This window comes from Megascapheus bottae, chromosome 8, assembly GCF_031878675.1.
Source record: "Megascapheus bottae isolate mThoBot1 chromosome 8, mThoBot2.hap1, whole genome shotgun sequence".
NCBI lineage: Eukaryota > Metazoa > Chordata > Mammalia > Rodentia > Geomyidae > Megascapheus > Megascapheus bottae.
In genome coordinates, this window is record NC_143516.1 from 20,965,040 (window position 1) to 20,986,742 (window position 21,703).

At 40.5% G+C, this 21,703-nt stretch overlaps 1 protein-coding gene across 1 annotated transcript; it reads left to right on the plus strand.

The window, feature by feature from the left end:
* Positions 1-280: 280 nt before the first annotated feature.
* On the plus strand, positions 281-20,152 carry Aldh8a1 (aldehyde dehydrogenase 8 family member A1). The gene is made up of 7 exons (XM_090338093.1): positions 281-2,225; positions 5,183-5,330; positions 6,643-6,798; positions 8,293-8,442; positions 11,654-11,910; positions 14,972-15,133; positions 16,558-20,152. The coding sequence occupies exons 1-7, from the start codon at positions 2,088-2,090 to the stop codon at positions 17,008-17,010; spliced, it is 1,464 nt and encodes a 487-aa protein (XP_090194219.1). The 5' UTR covers positions 281-2,087; the 3' UTR covers positions 17,011-20,152.
* The last annotated feature ends 1,551 nt before the right edge of the window (positions 20,153-21,703 follow it).

Consider the following 21,703-nt stretch of genomic DNA (forward strand, 5'->3'; position numbering starts at 1 on the left):
AACATTCAAGGTGTTATTAAGGGAGTATGGAGTGTTGAGGTAGCAAGAACATCCACTGTGTATAGTACATGAGATCATGATAGAGTTGAAAATTCCCGTTCAGACTTTTATAAATAGCTAGTGGTATAGAAATGACTTTATCCATTTCTTCTTCTGAGAACTGTGATGAAATGCTGTGGAGTTGTCATTTCTTTAATGTCTCAGTTTGCCGTTGAAAGTGGTGTTATTAAAAGGACCCACTAAGAGAGAAGCATGTTGGCAGTGGAGGGCTGAGGTTAACGAATGGCAAAAGGATATACAGACATGGCCCTGCATTACCTCAAGCACCTCATAGTCCACACAGCCTGATCTCACAGTCTTCAAATGTTACTTTCCAAAACTGGGCTTGGGCACATGGATTTAAAGGTGAAAGAGAAACAGCACAGGGCTGTGGGAACATCTACAGTGCAAGCATGGAAGCACAACCTTTTTTTTCCTTTTATTGTAGTAAGCATGTATTCTATTATTTTTAATAATGCATACTATCAGCCATGTGTCCAGAAACACTGAGGATCAGACTGATAAACTTGTACTTTTTTTTAGGCAAGCACTGAGCTGTAGTCCTAGCTGTATGTTTCCTTTAGACACGCACTTGCTGTGAGAGAATGTTGCCTGGTTGAGGACTGCGTTGGTCCAGTGAAGGCTGTCAGGAATGCATGTGATAACGGGGAACTTTGGAAGCTACTTGTGCAATGCAGATAGAAGAAAGAACAGCGAGACTCCTGAGCTGTACATGAAGAGGATACCATGTTTTATGTAAAAGTCTCAAAGGGAATACATCTGAATGTTTTTGTTAAAACTTTTAAAATTTATAAAGTTCAGCTTTAAGGAAAAAAAATTAGACAGGTAACCTCATACTCTTCAACCTTAACTTGGGGGCATTTCAGTCAACCCACAAATTCAAGATTCAGCTATGCAGCAAGGCACAGTGGCTCACGCCTGTAATCCTAGCTACTCAAGAAGCAGAGACATGAGGATCAAGGTTCAAAGCCAGCCCAGGCACAAAAGGACCTGAGACTCTTTATCTCCAATTAACCTCTAGAAAACGGGAAGTGGGGCTTGGCTCAAGGGTAGGGTGGTAGCCTTGAGCTGAAGAGCTCAGGGACAGCGCCCAGGCTGAGTTCAAGCCCTATGACACACCAAAAAAAAAAAAAAAATCAGTTATGCTGTTTATAGATGAGGACGAGAAGGTTTCAGGTGCTCTGGCAAAGGGGTGAAGGTGTGGGTAACTCAGTCCATCACTTATTTTCCCCACCTCCTCTTGTTCCTAGTTTTTTGTTGTTGTTTTTGCCAGTCCTGGGCTTGAGCTTAGGACCTGAGTACTACCCTTGGGCTTTTTCAAGGCTAGAACTCTAACACTTGAGCCATAAGGCCACTTCTGGCTTTTGTTTTTTTTCCCCTATGTACCGAGGAATCCTGGCCCTCTCATGTTCCTAGTTTTGAGTTTAGTATTTCTTCTCCCTGGGAGTGAGGTACACTTGTACCCTATCATTGGTGAGGTAGGGACCTGTATATCTCTCCTCCCCACACACTGCACAGTTAAATTTTAAATGCTAATTGACTTCTTGGTCTGGCCAACAGAGAAATTTTCATGTCACACCCTGGAAAAAATTCTGTGTAAGCTTAGTGCATTGTCTTAGCATCTCAGAACCTCAGTTTTTATTCCTTTTTTAAAACTAATGATATTGCTATACAAAGGACTGTGTGAAATAAGTGAATAAATTCATGATGTTAGGGGGTTTAATGATTCAGCAATGAACTATTTTTCTGTGCAAATTGCACTCCCACACAGGTGCCTTTTGATTATTTTCAAAGGCTGAGGACACATAAGACCGTACTGTTTATAATGCATCCAGGGCCTGTGTTGTCCCTCAGCATGGAGGTTGGCATGCTCCAGGGAAAGTGCCAGCTCTCCTCCCACTCTCACTGATTGGCAGAGGAGGGTCCTGGGGCTGGACTGGAGCAGAAGAACTCAGGACGAGAGGCGAAGTTGTAAGGACAATCTGCATGAACAATAACAGAGAGGAAAGTCAAGATTTTTCCTTACCATGGCCGAAACAAAGGATCTTTTGATGCTGGAAAACTTCATAGGTGGACAGTTTTTACCATGTCATTCGTATATAGATTCTTACGATCCATCGACTGGGGAGGTATACTGCAAAGTGCCAAATAGTGGAAAAGATGAGGTGAGTATATGTACTTACAGAAGACAGTTATATTAAATTGTGAAATATTAGCAGAAGGAAGACTAAAAAGATTGATTTGGGAAATGAACGAGCTAGAGCCATCTTAGGTTTATTGTATTTAAAGATGGCTTATTTTTCTAACCAGCCATACTTAGCTGAGGATACAAGGTTTAGATTTTGTTTTAGTTTTCTTTTGTTCTCAGAATTCCCTAAGAGGATACTGTCTGGCATATTATTTAAGCACTATCATTTTTTTTTCCTACCTAGATTTTTCTCACTTGAATTTTTTTTGAAGTGTCTATTCATCCAAAACAAGTGAACAACAACTCCCTAAACCCTAGGGCTTCATATAGATTATCCTGTAACAATTTCTTGTGTCTTCAAAAGCATCATAATGGAAAATCAGTCATTTGAATGATAAAATTGAAAATCAAATTCTCATAAATTTGGAGTTAGATTTAGTTTTTTTTATCTTAAGGAAGTACTTAATGCCTCAAGCCATAACAACTTTTGTATTCCCTTCTTTCCCCCCTCCTCCTTTCCCTTTCTTCCTTTCGCCTTTGTTCTTTCTCTTTTTCCTTTTCTTCATTTTCTAAAGTGATGACAGTTCTACCTGCAGAATTTTATAAAATGTTTGAGATATGTTTAACTACTTGTTATTCTACTGAGAGTATAAATATGTCTGGGTGATAAAATATGACTAATAGTCATCTATTTTTTAAAAACAAGGACAATTATTTAAAATATAATTATAGTTTTCATATACAGATAGGTTAAATGCAGTTTTTTTCTAATTCAGCTATTTTCCTCCACTGTTAAAATTCCAACTCTGTTTTGCTTAAAATACAACCTTTAGACTTGTTCGCAAACATTGGTTAATTTGTTGGTTAAGCTATAACCAGTATTTTTGTTTTCTTCAAATGACCCAAGAAGGATATGACAAATCTAGCCTTGTTTTTTCCACTGTCCTTGATGCTAAAAATTAAGCAAATATGCCAAATTCAGCTAATATATTTTCTACAGCTAATGGCTCATATCTTTCAGAATATGGAATCAAATTGAAACTAATGTATTCATCTCCCAAATAGGATTACAGGCTAATACCATTGTGCTTGACTTATTTTTTGGTATGAAAAAATGGCCACTATACAAACCAATTTTTCCAAGTAGCCATGGAGAATGCTTCTGGGATCTTAACATGACTTGCACTTATTCTGCTTTAATTCCGTGGTTTGGATTTGCCAAAATCCAAACATTGGGATTGTCCCAAACAGCAAGTTGCCATATCTAGAAGTGAGAATATAGAATATGTTGCAACCTTTCCTTTATGGAGAACACTGGGCTATCAATTTCATCTCCATGCCTAAGTCAGTATGTTTATTGTCATCATTTACAGTGTAGCACTTCAACCATAAGCATAGACAAGAGTCATACTGCCTGGCTTCAATGACGAATTCTACCTGCTGATATCTATGACCTTAACTTAAAGCGATAACTCTTCTTGCCTCAAATCTCCCCTTTAAAAAGCATCCGACTAGTAATAATAGGGTACTAATGATATCTAGTGTATAATATTGTTCTGAAGATTAGATGAGTTAATACAAGTCAAATCCTAATGCTTTGCTTATACTAAAGTGTTTTAAGAACTTAGGGTAACATTATAATACTAGACATCTCCTTTATTACATGGAGATGAGATACTGATGAGAGCATGATATGAGACAGAAGAGAAGCTAAAGAAGTTGAGAATTTTACATTGACCACCAAAGGAATGAACTCTAGGTTTGGCATGAGCCTTCCCCATTGTGACAGCTTGAAGTACAGATCACCAGAACCCATATCTCTTCCTTCATCCCACCTGCAGGTCCATGTGAGATTGAATTTTAGAAGTAAAGCTACCTTCTTTCAAAACATTTCTAGCAAAAGTACCTGGCACTTGCTCAGTTTGCATGCTCAGCTTGCTTGATGATTGATGCTTTAATACTTAAGCCATACCTCCAGCCTAGTTTTTTCCTGGTTATATTGACAATTAGAGTCTCATGGACTTTTCTGCACAAGCTGGCATTGAACTATAGTCATCTATGTCTCAACCTTCTGAATAGATGTGATCATAAGAGCCACCATCATCCAGCTGAGAATCTTAATCTTACTGTGATACTTTATTTCAGCTCATCTGAAAGTGACTTTTTTATTGTTGTTGAGGAAACTGGGGATAGCTGTGCATCAAGTGTGAAGAACTGGCCTAGGCTCCAGAGATCTGGGTTCTAATTCTGATTCTGACACTTAATAACTGTGACTTGGCAAGTTATTTGATCCCCTGTGTATCTGTTTCCTCATGGGTAAAATGGGCATAAAATACTTGTAATGTAGAACTTTAAGAGGAGGTAAATGAAATATAGAACTTTAAGAGGGGGTAAATGAAATAATTTGTCATATAAAAGGTAGTCAGCATACAACTAATAGAAATAGTCATTCTGTGTTTATCATCACTTGAAGATGCTGTTTTGTATAAGACTTTAGACCAGGAATAAGAGCTTTGCAGATTCTATAGACCAAGTTTCTTCTCTCACACCGTATTCAAAATAGTCTAGCTGGGCACTAATGGCTCTTTCCTATAATCCTAGCAACTAAGGTTGGAGCCCAGAAAGGTTTATTATTTGAAAAGGATTACACGTGCACATAATGGTGCTTCTTACCTGATTTCTTACTTTTCAAATACCTTGATTGAGAGGGGGCACAATTTGTTTTTGTTCTTGTGATATCTTGGTTTGCTGGTTACATAAATACCCATGTGTATGGGTCCACTTTGCAGGCAGCTCATCATTGGTACATGTTGAATAACTGAAATGAGGCAGAAAGAAAAAAACAACCAGGTGTGTTGACATCTATAGAGTCTACATCCTTCTAATTCTTCAGGAGTATTAGCTCTAAGATGACCTTGCATTTGCTCCCCAAAGATTGAAGCTGCAGTGGTGGCTGCCAGAGAGGCCTTTCCTGACTGGTCTTCTCAGAGTCCCGAGAAACGTGCCCAGGTCCTGAATCGGCTGGCTGATTTGCTGGAGCAGTTCCTGGAGGAGCTGGCCCAAGCAGAATCAAAAGACCAAGGTGAGAACCCTCTCTAGCAGGGCTTGTCCAGCTTCCTATGCTATTTTTCTAGCAGAGCCATGGTTTGAGAGCAGGTATCTCTTACTAATGTATGTGTACACAGCCCTCTGTTATGCAGATTTTCACTACCAGTGTCTTCATTCCAATGTGTTAGATGCCACTGGTCTCACACTATAATGAAGGAGACTCACGACACCCATTGATATTCATACTGTTTCCATGAGGGCACCAGGCTAGCCCAGGCACCTGCTTCTCCTGCTCTCCTGTCAATGGCATGGGTAGGGTGTGTGTGTGTGTGGGGGGGGTGATGGTGGGGAGGCTAAACCAAACAAGACAGTGGAAGGCCAAGACTCTTGTTCCCATTTCATCCAAGGATAGGTCAGAGGCTGTGCCCATAGCCAAATGGCAGGAGAATGCATTCTGGTAGGATCTGCAAAGATTCATGGCCAGGAGAATAGCCCTGGGGAGAGATGAGCAACTAGAGCTTGCCATGAGGCCTGCCTCCTCTTCTGAGTAGACAATTCAAAGACAATTTGATAAGCAGTTAGAGTTATTTAGAACATTTTCTTATATGTCATCACAATCACTTCCAACACAACCAATTAGTTTGTTCAGCCTTTTCCAGCTGGGTCAGAGTAATGGAAAAAGTATCAGTAAATCTTTGTGAAAGAAAGGCCAACCTCTTGTAAAACTTGTATGAATGCTATAAAGCCAAGCTAAAGTAGCCAATTCAAGCCCCTGGAAAGAAAAAGCTTCCTCTGCTCTATTGCTGGCAGCTGAGTGTCTCTGCATCACTGAAGGACACTCAAGGTCAACCCAGATAAGCTCAGGTTTCTTTTATTCTAGTCTAGAGCCGGTTACAGGTATGTTGTGTGAAGGGTGTGGGTGTGGTGCTGGGGTTCCTGCCAGCCCTTCTTTCTTCTGCCCCATATGTTCAGAGCAAATTTAATACACCCTGTCAGTTCTCATGTGATGTGCAGTGCAGCTGTCTTATTTGGATCCTGTCATCACACTTATAAAACCTGGTGACATATCAAAATTGTGTGGGAAAACTGGTAGCACTTGGCACCATAAGAGCTATGAAGTCTACCAGGTAAAGTCCATTGGAGTCAAGTTCAGCCAATTGCCTCACACCTATGTCATCGTTCATAGTTTCATCCATCCATGGTGGTCAAGGAACGCCTTCCTGAGCTGAGAGAACCCAGGAGGATCCAGTCTGAGTTGGGTGATGAGTATGTTGATAGCTGACTGACAGCAGGTCTCCACTCACTGTGAAGCAAGCAAGCTATTTCATGTTGTTTACTTCCTTCAGGGAAAACGCTCACGCTGGCTAGAACCATGGACATTCCCCGCTCTGTACAGAACTTCCGGTTCTTTGCTTCCTCCATCCTGCATCACACAACTGAGTGCACACACATGGACCACCTGGGCTGTCTGCACTACACAATGCGGACCCCAGTGGGAATCGGTATGTACTGCCACGGAAAGCCTGCATCGTGACCGTGGCCTCACACAGAGATGCTTGGAAAATTCTGAAGAAAAAGAAAACAGGAAAACTAATTTTCCTACTTTTACTGAAACTTCCTTGGCCTCATGAGTTTGTTTCTAGTTTATTCTCCCAAATTTCCTGTGTATTCCTGGAACATTATCTTGAAAACTCTAAGGGAAAAAGATCATGCTAACAGAAAACTCACATGCCAGGGTTTTTATTTCTACCTGAAGTTAAAACAGGAACAAACAAATGGCAGTTGCAACTTCTGTGGGCTTTGCTATCTTACAAGCTGGAATAATATAGTTCAATGTTATCTTCATACATATTTTAATAATGCGAGTAAATAAATGCATTGATAAGTGCAGGGCACTTTCAGTAGTGCCAGGTAAAGAATTCCTTGTCTAACAATCGCCTTCTCTCATTTAGGGTTCATGCTCCCTTGCCCTGCGGAAAACTATTTAAATGTCTGTTGTGACTAAAAATATCCACTAGATGGCACTGTTTTCCCTGAAAAGAAACGCCATATTTTACTAGTTAGATTTTATGAAGCCAAAAGGAATGAAAAATGAAACATTTTACTGCTGTGGTTCTTTGAACCCTCAATAAATCATATTTTCAAGACATTATAGAAAGCCTTAAGTTTCTTTTAAGTAGTATGTTAATGTATTTTGCTGCAAAAATATTTTTATCCCATAAAGAACAGAATATTTAATGGGAAATTCAATAGTACAAAAAATGTATCTTTACTTTCATAACAAGGTTGGAGGTTAGAGAATAAAGAATGTGAATATGCTTCTTTATTTATAGGGAAGGTTCTTATCTGTGTATTACTCTGGTTGGAAACTTGGGCTACATTCCAGAACACTGCATAGAGACACAGTTTAGAGGTTGAGTATTTTGCTTATCCAGCAAACCTATCTGGTCAGGATGCAGTGCAATTTATAGAAAAAGAACCAAAGCAGGTTTCATAGTTTATGTATCAAAGCTTATTGGCTTTACTAATGGGAGGGCCTATTCCTATTTTATACGTAAGTCTATAAAGCTTTAACAATCTAAATTCACAACAGATTAGAAACAGGTAGAAAAAAAATTAAAGGAAACAGCTGAGAATTATTAGAAAGATCAGCTTATTAAAAGGAAAGGAGAAGTGCTTTTTTTTATTTAAGTAAACATTAGTCTGTCAATATCAAGATACATCCCATGCTGGAAATTAATGATTGCTTGGTGACAGCCTTTGATCCTTTGAGCTTATGCTACTGTGGCTCATACTTAGGATGATGAATCATCACGAAATGGATAAGTTGTGTTGCAGCAGATTTTAGAATTATTTCCTTAGGGTTAGCTACAAAGAAGCAAAGCTGGGGATCTTAAGAGTTAATCCAGTTTCATGTAGCTTGAAAGAGCTCTGCATTAGGAACCTCAGGCCTGTCTGTGTGTTGTCATGGCAGCACTTCTGTTCCTGTCCTTTAGCTGGTCTGATCAGCCCTTGGAATTTGCCACTTTACCTGCTGACCTGGAAGATAGCTCCAGCCATCGCTGCTGGGAATACTGTGATAGCCAAGCCCAGTGAGCTGACGTCAGTAACTGCGTGGATGTTTTGCAAACTCTTAGATAAAGCAGGTAAGTAGGTGGTAGGGCTTATGGAGGAGGCACAGAGATGGAACAAAGTTCTATTATGTAGAGCAGCAAAAATTATGCTAGTTATATGTTATATCTGTGAGTCATTGATTTCTGAAGAAATTTCCTTGGCCAGTCAGGGCTCTCTCACTTTACTACCTCTACTTAACACAGCAGCAGTAGAGTGCCACCTTCAGGAAGGTGGCAGACAGTGCAGGAAGTATACTACAATGTCCAGGCTCAGAAGCTATACAATGACTTATAGGTAATAAAAATATAATTTGAAAAGAAGACTAGGTCACTACAGAAACCACCCTCAATGATCCATATAAATCTTCAGTTTAAGTCACAATCTTGATAAAAATAAAAATACTGTTGTTAGGTATTCCTCTGCAATGCCTTGTAGATACAGCTATTTGGAGGGGATTTGCATACCCATGCCTTCAGTTTTCCCTTACTAGAAAGATGGGCTCTTGCTTGGCATTATCCACTCAAGACTGGCTCTCTACCACTTGAGCCACACCTCCACTTCTAGCTTTTTGCTAGTTAATTGGAAATAAGAACCCCACTAACATCTCTGCCTGGGTTGGCTTTGAACTCAAAAATCCTCAGCTCTGAGCCTACTGAGTGTCTAAGAATACTGTCATGAGTCACCAGAGCTGGCCACATTCAGAGTATATTCCAGGTTTTCTTTGGGGTATAATTCTGCACATACATAGTCTGACACTGCTTCAGTGTATGAAGGCCACAGGCAGAGGAAGTTACTTTACCTCATGGAGGAAGGAACACAGGATGAGGAAGGAGAAGGGCTGGATGTGACATTCCCTTCTCGATTATGCCTCCCACTGGCCAAATGTCCCTCTCTAGCCTTCACATCTTAAAGGTTCTACTTTCTAGTAGCACTATGGCCTGAGGACCAAGCTTCAACATACAAGACTTTGGGGGACTGTTCCAGATCAAAACTGCAGCAGGACTCTTTCATCTACTGTGGTTCCACCTTGGGGAAGAGGGCGTTTAGACAAGGGCATGGGCCCCTGAGAGCTTTCGCCTGAAGTCAAACTATTCATCTGTAGTGTGTTTGCTTTCCCAACCTCTTTTTCCCCCCAGAACCTGGTCCATAGTTCCCTATTTTAACCTATTTGTAAAGCATTGATCTCTTTTCTCATGAACTAATGAGCTTATTATTCAAATACAGCTCTTGTCCTCTTTCTTCTCTGGTTTGTCTTGGCTAGACTTTCCTCCCTGAATCTGAGTGAAATGTGTTCAAAGTGTGCTTCCCTTAAGCCCTTGGTTTCTCTGCTGGGATTAAGAACACACGTAAATCACATTTATGACATTCTGCCTGACAACAATGAAGAAAAACTTTTGAGAATGTAAGAGTACAGAGTGAAAAGCTGCTAATACATTTTGAATTTAAATGCTAATACATTTAAAGAGCTGACTCCTCTAGCCTTGGGTGTCCATGCAAATTTGCTAACTGAGCTCCCTTCAAAAAGAAAATCATTAAAAAAATACACAGAAAGTATCTTTCTGTGAATTCGAGAATTTTCTTTGTGTGTGTGTGTGTGTGTGTGTGTGCATGTTCATGCAAAATGGGGCCATCAAACTCTCACTACCTAGAGAATCCACTTTTTAGCTTTTCCTGTTAGCATTTTTCCTTCTTTAGCTAAAGCCTCCTTTTTTATTTTTTTGAGCTAAAACTAAATGTGCTTGATTGGATTCATTATGCTTGTATCTTCCTTTTAAATTGTATTTTATTGCTTGGGTAATGTATAGTGGGGTTACAGTTACATTAGTCAGATAGTGGGCAGTGGGCACATTACTTCTCTAACCTTGATACCCCTTCTCATATTTTTGTCCTCCTTTCTTTCCCTTCTCCCCTCCTAATTATCTTGTTTCCTCCCCTTCCCTTCTCTACTTTAAAAAAACAAATAAACATATATACAATATATCAAGTTACAAAATCATAGAGAAAAACCACATGAGATTAACCATAGAGGGAAAAAGAGGGAAGAAATAACTTCACATAGTACATTAAGAACAACAATCACAAAGATAAACCTCTTGTTTCCATATCCTAGGGTTCATTTCATTTAGTTTCATTGTGTATGATCATATGTACATAGCTGTTGAGCTATTGTGATCCTTTGCTAGGAGAATCCTAGATGTTTACTAATGATTACAAATGAGGGAAAGCATGGAACCTATGTTCCTTTGGGTCTGGCCTACTTAATATGGTTTTTCCAAGTCTTAACAATTCCTTACGATTGGGGCGATGTCATTCTTTCTGATGGCAGCATAGAATTCCTTTGTGTATACCACATCTTCTTGATCCATTCATTAAAATACTTCTTTTTGCTTTTCTACTAGGCTTAGTGTTCAAGAGGCTTCATGTGTGTCTGTTAATACATTTCTAACTTGTGTCTTTAGCTACCTTCTCTGAATTTTGCTGAATTTATTTGCCGGCTAAGTGGTTTTCCTTCTCTTATTGCCAGATTTCCTCAACAGACTGAGGGTAGATAGCAAGAAAAAACTTTCATTAATGTCTGCATCAAATGGCAAAATGGTACTGAGGAATCCAGGCCAGCAGATACCTCATAACACATTCACAAGGCCCAAGGAAATGTGATCAAATGTTCATAAAGCATGGAAGGCAGTCAGCCTGCTGAAATGAGCTCAGTTTCCAGTGGCGAGAAACATGCGGTATTCCTGTGTGTTCTCTTACCTTGTTAAAATGCTACTGTAAACATTAGCAGTGATTCATTTTTGCCTTCACTATTTAGAAATAACCCCTCCTCCTCACTCCGTCATCCACCTCTACGCATGCCTCATGTGAAGTGGGAGGTGCAGTGCCCCACCAAGAGTGATGTGAAATGGAGCCTTGTTTACTTCCCATCACTTTCTCTCTTTCCAGGCTCTTCTTTGCTCTAATCCAGGATCTGAATGCTCTCCATGATAACTTGATATTCAGTCCCTAAGGCTCAGTCTGTATTATATAACTACAATGTGTTCTGCATTGCACCTCTCCAGCCCAAAACACCCAGACAAATCCTAGGAAGCTGAGGTGACTCCATAGGACTTACTTTGCTAGGAGATTGGAAAGATCCATGTAAAACCTCTTCCGTGTTCTCCAACTCAAGCTTTTCGACTGTCAAGGAGAGTGTCTATGGGATCTGATGTCCTCATCACATTAGTAATGCTGTGTCTCATCTAGGTGTCCCACCAGGTGTGGTCAATGTGGTCTTTGGAACAGGGCCCCGGGTAGGGGAGGCTCTCGTGTGCCATCCTGAGGTGCCCTTGATCTCCTTTACTGGGAGCCAGCCCACTGCCGAGAGGATCACTCAGCTCAGTGCTCCCCACTGCAAGAAGCTCTCTCTGGAGCTCGGGGGAAAGAATCCTGCCATCATTTTTGAGGATGCCAACCTGGAGGAATGTATTCCAGCGACTGTCAGATCTAGCTTTGCCAACCAGGTATGACCAGTAGTCATCCCCATTCCCTATGCCCATCACAGAAATGAACCAGATTCATAACAGTGCAAAGTCCAGGAATGAATGCCTCAGATCAGTCATTTCCAATGCTCTAGTCTAACCTCAGTCAGGACCTGCAAGTCATAGCTTCTGTTCAAGAACAACTTTTACTGAGTGCCAGTCATGAGCAGAATGATGCATTGCATTGCTCTGAGTGTCTCCATGTCTTTATTCACCTAGTAGCCCTGCCTGCCCTTGCCACCCCTGTATCTATCCAACTTCTGTGCCTCCACACAGAGCTTCAAGTCACCTTCACATCTTCTGAAATGACATCACCCTTTTAATTCCATAGTGTGTCTCAGAAATTTGGGAGGTGATGGCATCCCAAGGTCTAAGGATACTAGACCAGATCAACCAGCAGCCGTTTCCTGATGATAGATAGACACAGTACTAGTCTCTGTGAAGTAATTAACGTTGCTGAGAACCCTGCCTAGAGCTTCGCTGCTGTGGGTAAATCAAATGGTATGCTGCAAAGGTCATGTGTGTTGGCAGTTCTGGGCCTTGAACTCAGGATCTCAGCTAGCTAGGGCATGTGAACAGCAGAGCCAGGCCTCTGGCTCTACTTTTCACTGATTATTTTCAGGATAGGGTCTCAGTTCCTGTGGAGAATGTACCTGTGTCACTGTCTTCTCATGCAGATAGTGACTATCTCCTCTGTCCAGCGTCCCTCCATGGAGATGGAGTTTTGCAAACATTTCTGCGTGGCTGACCTGGCACCTCAGTCCTTCCAGTCTTCACCTGATATGTAGCTTTGGATGACAGTGTGCCATTGTGGCCAGCTATGAGCTACAAAAGGGGCTTGAAAAGCTATCCTGCTGGGTGATTGCAAATTAGGATCCTTCCATTCTCAGTCCTCCAAATAGTTAGAATTGCATGGCTGAGCCACAATAATCTAAAGGTTATTTTCATTTGAGTTGAAAATAATGATATGCCAAAAAGTTAGGACTTGCAGAGAAAAGAAGAGGAGTAAGAAGAAACAGATCCGAATTTTTTCAAATAACATTAGATGTCACATCTTTATATAATTATTTGAGCAATAGTAATATATTCCAACAGGATTCTATGAGTTTACAGTGAACTTGATTACTTTCAAGATAGTTAAAATGACTATTCATTCCCCTTGTAGTTCCGAGAAAAGATGGCTGGAAATTATATATATATGTATGTATGTATATATGTAATTTTTGGATCAATAGAAAATACAATATTATGACAACTGTTTTAATCATGAGAATAAGCAAATATCAGGTGAACAATTAAACCAAGTATTTTAATGACTTTAAAAAAAGACAGAGTCAAACTGTGTGGTTTGAGAACTGAGATGAATGAAAGAGATTTGAACTCTATTACATGAACTCATGCTGAGCTTTGGAGATATGGATGGAGGCAGGCTACTCTACTACCAGAAATCCTGTGGGGATTTGGGTATGTCTGAGGAACCTTCCTCTAGGACTTGTTTTAAAGCATCAACTTGATTGCTTTGCTTTGATGAGTGACAAGTTCCATGTAGGGAATGTTTTCCTACTCATGGAACGGGGGTGAGGAGGAGGCATTCCTGGGTGGTGGTGTTAGCTACATTCTCTCTCAGGCTCCATTCACAGCTCTAATCTGAGTGTGCTAACAGCAGCACAGAGATACCATGGAGAGTACATCCAACACAGTATACATATATGACAAGACTCGGTAAATGATATTTTGCTCCCATCCTTCAAAATCATTTCCCCAGAAACCCCAGTGCTACCAGTGCTTTCCTGCTACCCAGGGATGAGAAGCTCCGTAAAAGCCACAAGTCTCTTCTACCTTTCTTCCCCATGGGATGCAGGGCACTGTTACCAATGAATCCTTCAGGTATTTGGCCATTTCCCAAGCTAGATATACAGATGGTTCTGGTAGATCCTGGTTGCCGAAAGAATTTATTATTTTGGAACATTAACTGTTTCATTTGGACCATGACCTTTTTATAAATACCAAGATAATTGGAAACATTCTGTTCCCTCAGATTGTTTGTGATGACAAAATATAAATGTGATGAAAATAATTATTTACTTGAATTATGCTGTGCAATGCCTAGAATGTGGTTTGTAAACTATTGACTGTTATATTCAAGTGCTGGTTAGGATTTTGTGTCATGCAGAAATCTGCCATAACACTCCATGTCTCTATGTGGGACATTCGTTAGGTACCTGAACCCAGTATGTCCACAGCAGAGCCCTTAACACTCTCACCCTCCTCACGCCTTCTCCTGGAGTCCTTTCTGTCTGTCTCATATGTTTTTCAGGGTCTAGCACCACCCTCCACTTTGTGCCTCCCACCACAGACCCGGGCTTGTCCCTGCTTTCTCACCCACATATTCATCCATCAGCAGGTCCTGTATATTCTGTTTAACAAATATCCTGAAATGTATGATTCTCTTTTGCCTATGTTCCAGTTTCACCTGTCAAATACCTACGCTTTGAGGGTCTAATACCTCTGTAAGATCTGGAACTCAGTAGTTCCCTAGTACTTCTTCCCATTTCCATTGGTACCTCATTGGGTCAAGCACCCTCTACTCTGAACTTCAGAATATTCTCTGTACTCTCCATTTGATTTTCACTCTCATTTTTGTGTTTTCTACACAGCTGCCAGAATGATGGTTTCAAAGTGAAAATCTGATCCTATTACTTTGTTGCTTAAAACCTCGCATTTCATACTAAGAACACAACATTAGCTCCTCACTCTTAAGACTTTATGAGAATGCTTTGATTTGCCCAATTCCTGACCTCATCTCATACCACTTACCTCCCTATCAATTAGTTCTCATCCTGTGCCTAATTGTCTTACTGCTTTGATCACATCATGGATCCTATGTGAATGTACTTTTGTTCCCATGAGACTGTGTGTTCCACAAATCAGGAGTTGGGCTTGCTTACTACTACCTGACCATGGTGGATGTGCAAAAGTGTGGAGGGATCTACACATAAGGAAAAATGTCCCCCAGTGTTGTCATTGTCCCCATTCTTGGCAGGGTGAGATCTGCCTTTGTACCAGTAGGATCTTTGTTCAGAAGAGCATCTATCATGAATTTTTAAAGCGGTTTGTAGAAGCTACCAGAAACTGGAAAGTTGGCATTCCTTCTGACCCATCAGCCAGCATGGGTGCTCTGATAAGCAAACTACATTTGGAGAAGGTGAGTAAACCTCTGTCATGTAAGACAGAAAGCTCTTATTTGAAGAAAAGTGCAGTTCAAGCAAGGAACACATCAGACTTTGAAATATTGCACTGATTTTCAAAAATTTATGAAGTGGGGAGAATTGTCTCTGGATAGAGTCTGCAGTTATAAATATAAACCTGCAAAAGGAACTCAGATTAAAGCAGCACCTTAAATAGAATTAATGAATGAACTTGAAAAGTCAGTTTGGGAATACCACCAGTAGAATGAAATCTGGTGGTCAACCAAGAGGAATAGATAAGCCCTTCCGATATAGGCTTGGCTTTCTGTTCCTCCTCCTTACATCCCATGTGACTTCCTGGATGAGGGTTTTCTAGCCCTTAGTAGATAAGCTAGGACTTTTCTTACTTTTTTGGTGTTTAAATTTTTCTCCATGGTTCTTTTCATTTGATTACAATCACTTATTGGCCATCTTCCCTTGACTAGCACATAAGTCCATGGTAAGTTTATTCATTGCTCTGTCCTCGGGTCCTAGGAAAGAACCTGTGACAGAGTAGGTGCATAGTAGCAGTTAGCGGGATAATTGAATTCATATGATAGCTATGTTCCAACCATAATATATTTTCAAACTTAAAACACCTATTTTCCTTGAGTTCTTTTCAATCCTTGGCTTAAACTAGAATTAGATCCAAAGTGCACAGGTCCTGGCCCAGCCATTTCTCTTGCCAAGATGACTCAGCACTGACTCTGAAAGGAAAAATAAATATTCCAGCCTTTTTGTCATTATCTCTGAATCATTGGGTTAACTTATTACATAATTTGTTTTCCATTATAGTTAGTTTAACTATATTACCTACATATTTTCAGAGTACAATCAGTAATGAGACTAGAAATGAGATTTTATTGATTCTGGAAGCTTAGATACTAAAGGGCATTCTGGTCTTTAAATGTTACACATCATTCATTTCTTCCTCTTTTCAATTTCTGCCCCTCAAAATAAAGGAGTGAGGAGAAAATATTCTTTTGTGTATTGAACTATAATAACTGAATGTGAATTTAGCTTTGGTGTTTAGTGGATCTGTGAACTTTATATACTTTCTGAGGCTTAACTATATTATCAACAAATAGAAAAAAGATAATAGATTAAAAATAGGTGATAGAGTGTTGAAAGATTTGAGAGTGTACAAAAAGTACTTGCTTGAATGCCTGGCCTCTGGACATGAAGTCAATTACTTCTCTGTGCTGTGCATGAAGGCCTAATGCCCAAATAATGAATGGAACACTTTTGCCCTCAGGCTTGGCAGCTGCATGATAAGATAACCCTAGATTTCTTAGCAGTGACCTTATATGATTTTCCAGTGATTAGAAAATATTGATTATTCTGCTGATTTGTGTGAAGTCAAATGGTAAGAGATTGCTAATTATAGTTTTTACCTGCCCAGGTCAGAAGTTACGTCAAGAAAGCTCGAGCTGAAGGAGCCCAAATTCTGTGTGGTGAGGGGGTAGATACACTGAGCCTTCCCCCCAAGAATCAGGCAGGCTACTTCATGCTTCCCACGGTGATAACAGACATTAGGGATGAGTCCTGCTGCATGAAGGAAGAGATTTTTGGTCCAGTGACATGTGTGGTTCCCTTCGAGAGTGAAGAAGAAGTGATTAAAAGAGCCAACAACGTTGAATATGGCCTGGCAGCTACAGTGTGGTCAAGCGATGTGGGGCGTATCCACCGGGTAGCAAAGAAGCTGCAGTCAGGCTTGATCTGGACCAACTGCTGGCTCATCAGAGAGCTGAACCTGCCTTTTGGAGGGATGAAGCACTCTGGGATAGGAAGAGAAGGAGCCAAGGACTCTTACAACTTCTTCACAGAAATCAAAACCATCACTGTGAAACACTGACCTTCCCCTGCACTGATGCCATCCAATGACAAGTGTGGAGATCTCGTGTCTTGCTTACACAGGGGACTAGCTGTAGTTTGCCTGTGTAGTTAGGCTCTCTTCAGCTAGCCTCTGTGTTTGTATTTTACTAGCTGGTAAAGAGATGCTATCTGTTCCAATGTGGTCACAGAGAAGAGATACCTGAATTGGACAGCATACCAAGGAAGCCCCATTATGCCTCCTAGTATTTTTGTCGTTTTGATTTACTACTTTACATTTTGATTTACTTGCAAATAGAAGGCAAAAAGAATACAAAGCCAAAGGGAAACAATTTGCCCAAATTTCCTACCCATGAAGAGAATGTAGGATATCCCCCTCCCCACATTAGTCTCACTGATAGTTGTGTCTCTATCTCATTATGTAAAGAGGAAGTGAATGTCTACAAAGTCTGCTAGGGAAGAACTCTATGGCAAGGCATGCTTCACAGCTGCTTTCAGTTACACCTACAAGCTGTGTGAAGTGCTTGTGCTGTCTAGCACGCATCACACAGCTGTCTGTTCATCAAGTGTTGAGAATTTGCCTAATCATGTCATTTGCTAAAGATGTGCAGATTTGCCATCTCCACATATTTGAATATGACTTTCCCTTCCGACACCACCTCCTCTACATTCCTCTGTCCAACCTTGCCATTGGATATATCATTGTACTCCCACCTCCTCTTATAATGGCAATGGACTCCACCAAGTATGGAAAAGCACTGTGGCTTAGTGGTAGAGTGCTTACCTAGATGCATGTAGTCCTGAGTTCTATCCCTCAGTACCACATGAACAGAAAAAGCTGAAAATGGGTAGAGTGCTAGCCTTGAGCAAAAACAGCTCAGGGAGAGGCGCTGAGTTCAAGCCCCAGGACTAGAAAGAAAAAAAATGTTACGGACTGACTATCTGGTCACTAAATCATAATAAGGCCGATTGCCATAGTTCCTGGGTTCGCTCTGGGCCAGTTCTGTTCCCCAATTCCTGATGGGCAGCAGAGGCACAGATTTACTTTCTTGTCAAAGATCATATAACAAGCTCCCTCAATGAAATTGGGATATGGGACATAAAGAATGTGCTCAGGAGTATGCAAACATTCAAAAGCTAGAGGTTTTCTGAGGACAATGAAAAAAATGCAAATTCCAGTAAGTGTTCTGGAGTTCCCACCCACAGGAAAAACAGCGGGCCTCCCTCTGCACTGAGGGCGAGATATGGATGAAAAAACGTTCTTAATTACAGTTGATGGAATTAAATTTGTATATGAAACAAGAAATGTTTGATTTTAACGCTTTGAGCTCAGACACAGTGAATGGCGAGAGTGAGTTGAAATTCCACCTCCAGAGGGTAGGAAGTTTGGTGGTATTTGTGTCTTGGGCTGTTTGTTTGCTGGACAGAGAACTGCCCGTTTCCTCTGTGGGAGCTGGTTCCCGAGGGGGCCTAAAGCTCTCTTGCTTCCACAAGGCAGGAAGGGTTCACATGCCAGATCACAAGGACCACCCTGGGAAATAACAGCTTATGAATTTCTGAGCAGGAGAAATTTGATTTTCATGCACAATCCTTGAGAAATCAAACCATGTGAAAAAAAATCACTGGGCTAGATAAAAATGCTAAAATCAGTATATTTATCTTTTCAGGAGGAACTTTTTTGAGTGAGTTCTCTTACATTTAAAGTGCAGCCAGATACATATATTAGAGGTCTTTTGGGTGAGAGGAAGGGGGATATCCTTAGGGGATTACATTCTCAGTTTACCAATGGTCAATGCCTAGCAGCATTTGGGAGGGGTTACTTATAACTAACTCTTTGGGCTCTTGGGGCCACTGACGGGGACTTGGGCTTAGTGGCCTGCCTCCAGGCCAAGTTCCATCATCAGGAATGGAAGTGATACTGTCCCTAATGTCCTAGTGGAAGGGATAATAAAATGCTTACCAAAGCTCTTAGTCTGAGCTGAGACTACTGACCTCCTCTCCCCTGGCCTCCCCAACCCACTGCTTCCTCTGCTAGTCTAAATATAAGAAGAGAACTCCTATCTCCTGACAAGCATTCCTAGAAAAAGTACCACACACTTTCCTCAGGATATATTTAATGCATTCTAATCTCAGAAAAGACCAACTCCCTGAACTTTTAGGTTAGAAATAATTAGACAAGAAACCCTCTTGTCTGGATTTCATATAGCTGTCAAGATGATGAGTTGCAAAAATAATTGCTTCAGGTTAGGTTTCTCACTCTCCCTGAACCCTTGCCCTGTATTGTTTATAGAATCTACTATGCCCATGCCATGATAAAGTGAGTGTTGCAATTTCTGCCTTTGTTCATTATGAATTGCTATTGTAAGCAAAGACCTGGAAGAGATGACTTCCAGTCACCTAATTACGTGCGATGATGCCTCAGGATTGTTCAACACACTCTTTCGTTCGATCCTACTTTGCTGCAGAAAATCAATTTCCCTCTCTCTCCCCCCCCATCTTGACAAATATGTTTTAGAAAAGTGATTTATCATTTCTTTAGAAATAAGCTATAAAGTAACATTTCAGTCCTATATTCTGAAGAGCTTTGCAGTGTTTCTGTTGTATTCTCTTTCTATGAATCATATATTTTGCAATGAATATAAGCATTTTAAGCTATAGAGTGATGACAGGCTTTCCATTATAGTACTCTCATTTTCTGTAGAGTGCAAGCTTCCTAAAAGCAGGGATTGCTTTCATCAAATCCTTGCCAGGACTACTTTTGTGCATACAGATCTGAGATCAGTGCTTTGCACAGACTAGAGTCTGCAGAGTACTTTTCTGTACTACAGATCATATAAATCAGCATCAGTATATGAACTGTCTTGTGTCCTAGAGAAATAAGCACACTTGATTATGGTGTGGCTGAAGCCATGTTTTAATTATCCTTCCAGGTACAGTTGATTTCTGAATAGAACCCATACTTGCAAGTAAACACACAAAGCAAAGTGTTCTGGCTCCTCAGACAATGTAAGATCTGATGCCAGATGCTTGCTGCTTGATGGAGATTGGAGCCCAAATCCTAGGGGGAAGAACTAAGATGTATTTGGAGAGCTGTGGCTAAATCTATTGTTCAAGTGCACTGTTTACAGAGACTTCATTAAATGTGGCCCTCTGTGTTCTCCTTCTGGTGGCCTCTGACTCAAGTATAATGATGTATGTGAACCACTGCTTTACAGCTCCTCTAGTAAGTCACAATACTTTTGTAATGTTCTCCAAATGGTGTGCCCAGGATTTTTGCTAGAAAAACAATCACTTTTTACTTGAAAACTTATGAGGGAGAATAGGTACTAATAAATTAAGTCTAATAAGAATAACACTAATATTGAACTAACATTTTGTAGGAATTGCAAATCAGAAATTTAAAGAATTGTTTCTGATCGAACAGCAAAACAATGAATACATCTGTTTTAAAACAGTCTTTTTAGTAAGCTGATCTGACCATTTAACAAGAAGTTAACATTCTGATCCAGTAAAATCCCAGGGGCATGTGCTGGGATATATCACCCATAGCTTCTACTTTAAGCTTCTAAACAAAGAAAAACCAACTCAGCTTCAAAATATGTTCATTCCCTTAAAACACTTCTTCTTAGTCCTGTAATTATGACAAAAGTAAAGTTGAGTTTGATCCATGTTTAAGAAACAAATAGCTAACCATGTTTTTTATCTTTTTGGGTGGGGGGGATGAGGGTCAGTCGTGGGGCTTGAACTTTGGGACTGGGTGCTGTCCTTGAGCTCTTCAGCTCAAGACTCAAGGCTAGCGCTCTACCACTTTGAGCCACCGCACCACTTCTGCTTTTCATCTTATTTTTTTAGAGTAGGAAATTGTTTTCTTCTTCCTTCTTAGGATCTATAATTAAGTTCTGCAAATGAAACAGACAGTTGACAGGACAAAATGAACTGAAAATTAATTTTTAGTTTTATATGCATAGGGGTTCCAAAGAAAATGAGAAAATCTAAACAAGACTTGAGGTCTTATATACCTCCTCCCCCAAATCCCGGAGCTTGAATGCAGAGCCTGGGCACTTTCCTTGAACTTTCTCAAGGCTAGTGCTCTACCACTTGATCCACCAGACCACCCCTTCTGGATTTTTCTGTGTATGTAGTACTGAGGAATCAAACCCAGAGCTTCATGCATGCTAGGCACGCATACAACTAGGCCACACTCCCTGCCCTTATGTACCATTTTAACAAAAAGTGATAGTGAAGAAGTGTCCAAGTGAAGGTGAAAGGGTTTGGTGCTAAACTAGAGGAACTAAATATTTAGGGGAAGGTAATGATGGATAAAAATTATTAAGGTATATTTCTATAAACTCACCTCATTTTTATTTCTATCTCCATTGATAAAGGTGGATCTCTTTGTGTGGAAGATTAGGTGATATGTCTGCAAAGAAAATCTGTATTCTGCTGTTTAGGCCGGCAGCAAGAAGGCACGGGGGTCTTTATTGATTTTCCTTCTAGCTCAAAGAACCTTATGTCAAAGCAGCTTTTTAAGAGTTTTATAGGGCCGGGAATGTGATCTCGTGGTAGAGTCCTCGCCTAGCATGCACGAAGCCCCAGGTTCGATTCCCCTGGTACCACATACACAGAAAAAGCTGGAAATGGAGCTGTGACTCCGTGGCAGAGCACTAGCCTTGAGCAAAAAGTGTCCAAGGACAGTGCCCAGCCCTGAGTTCAAG

Coding starts and splice junctions, on each gene's coding strand:
- Aldh8a1 (XM_090338093.1), top strand. CDS start 2,088: ATGGCCGAAACAAAGGATCTTTTGATGCTGGAAAACTTCATAGGTGGA. Junction 2,226..5,182: donor CAAATAGTGGAAAAGATGAG/GTGAGTATATGT, acceptor TGCTCCCCAAAG/ATTGAAGCTGCAGTGGTGGC. Junction 6,799..8,292: donor GCGGACCCCAGTGGGAATCG/GTATGTACTGCC, acceptor CCTGTCCTTTAG/CTGGTCTGATCAGCCCTTGG.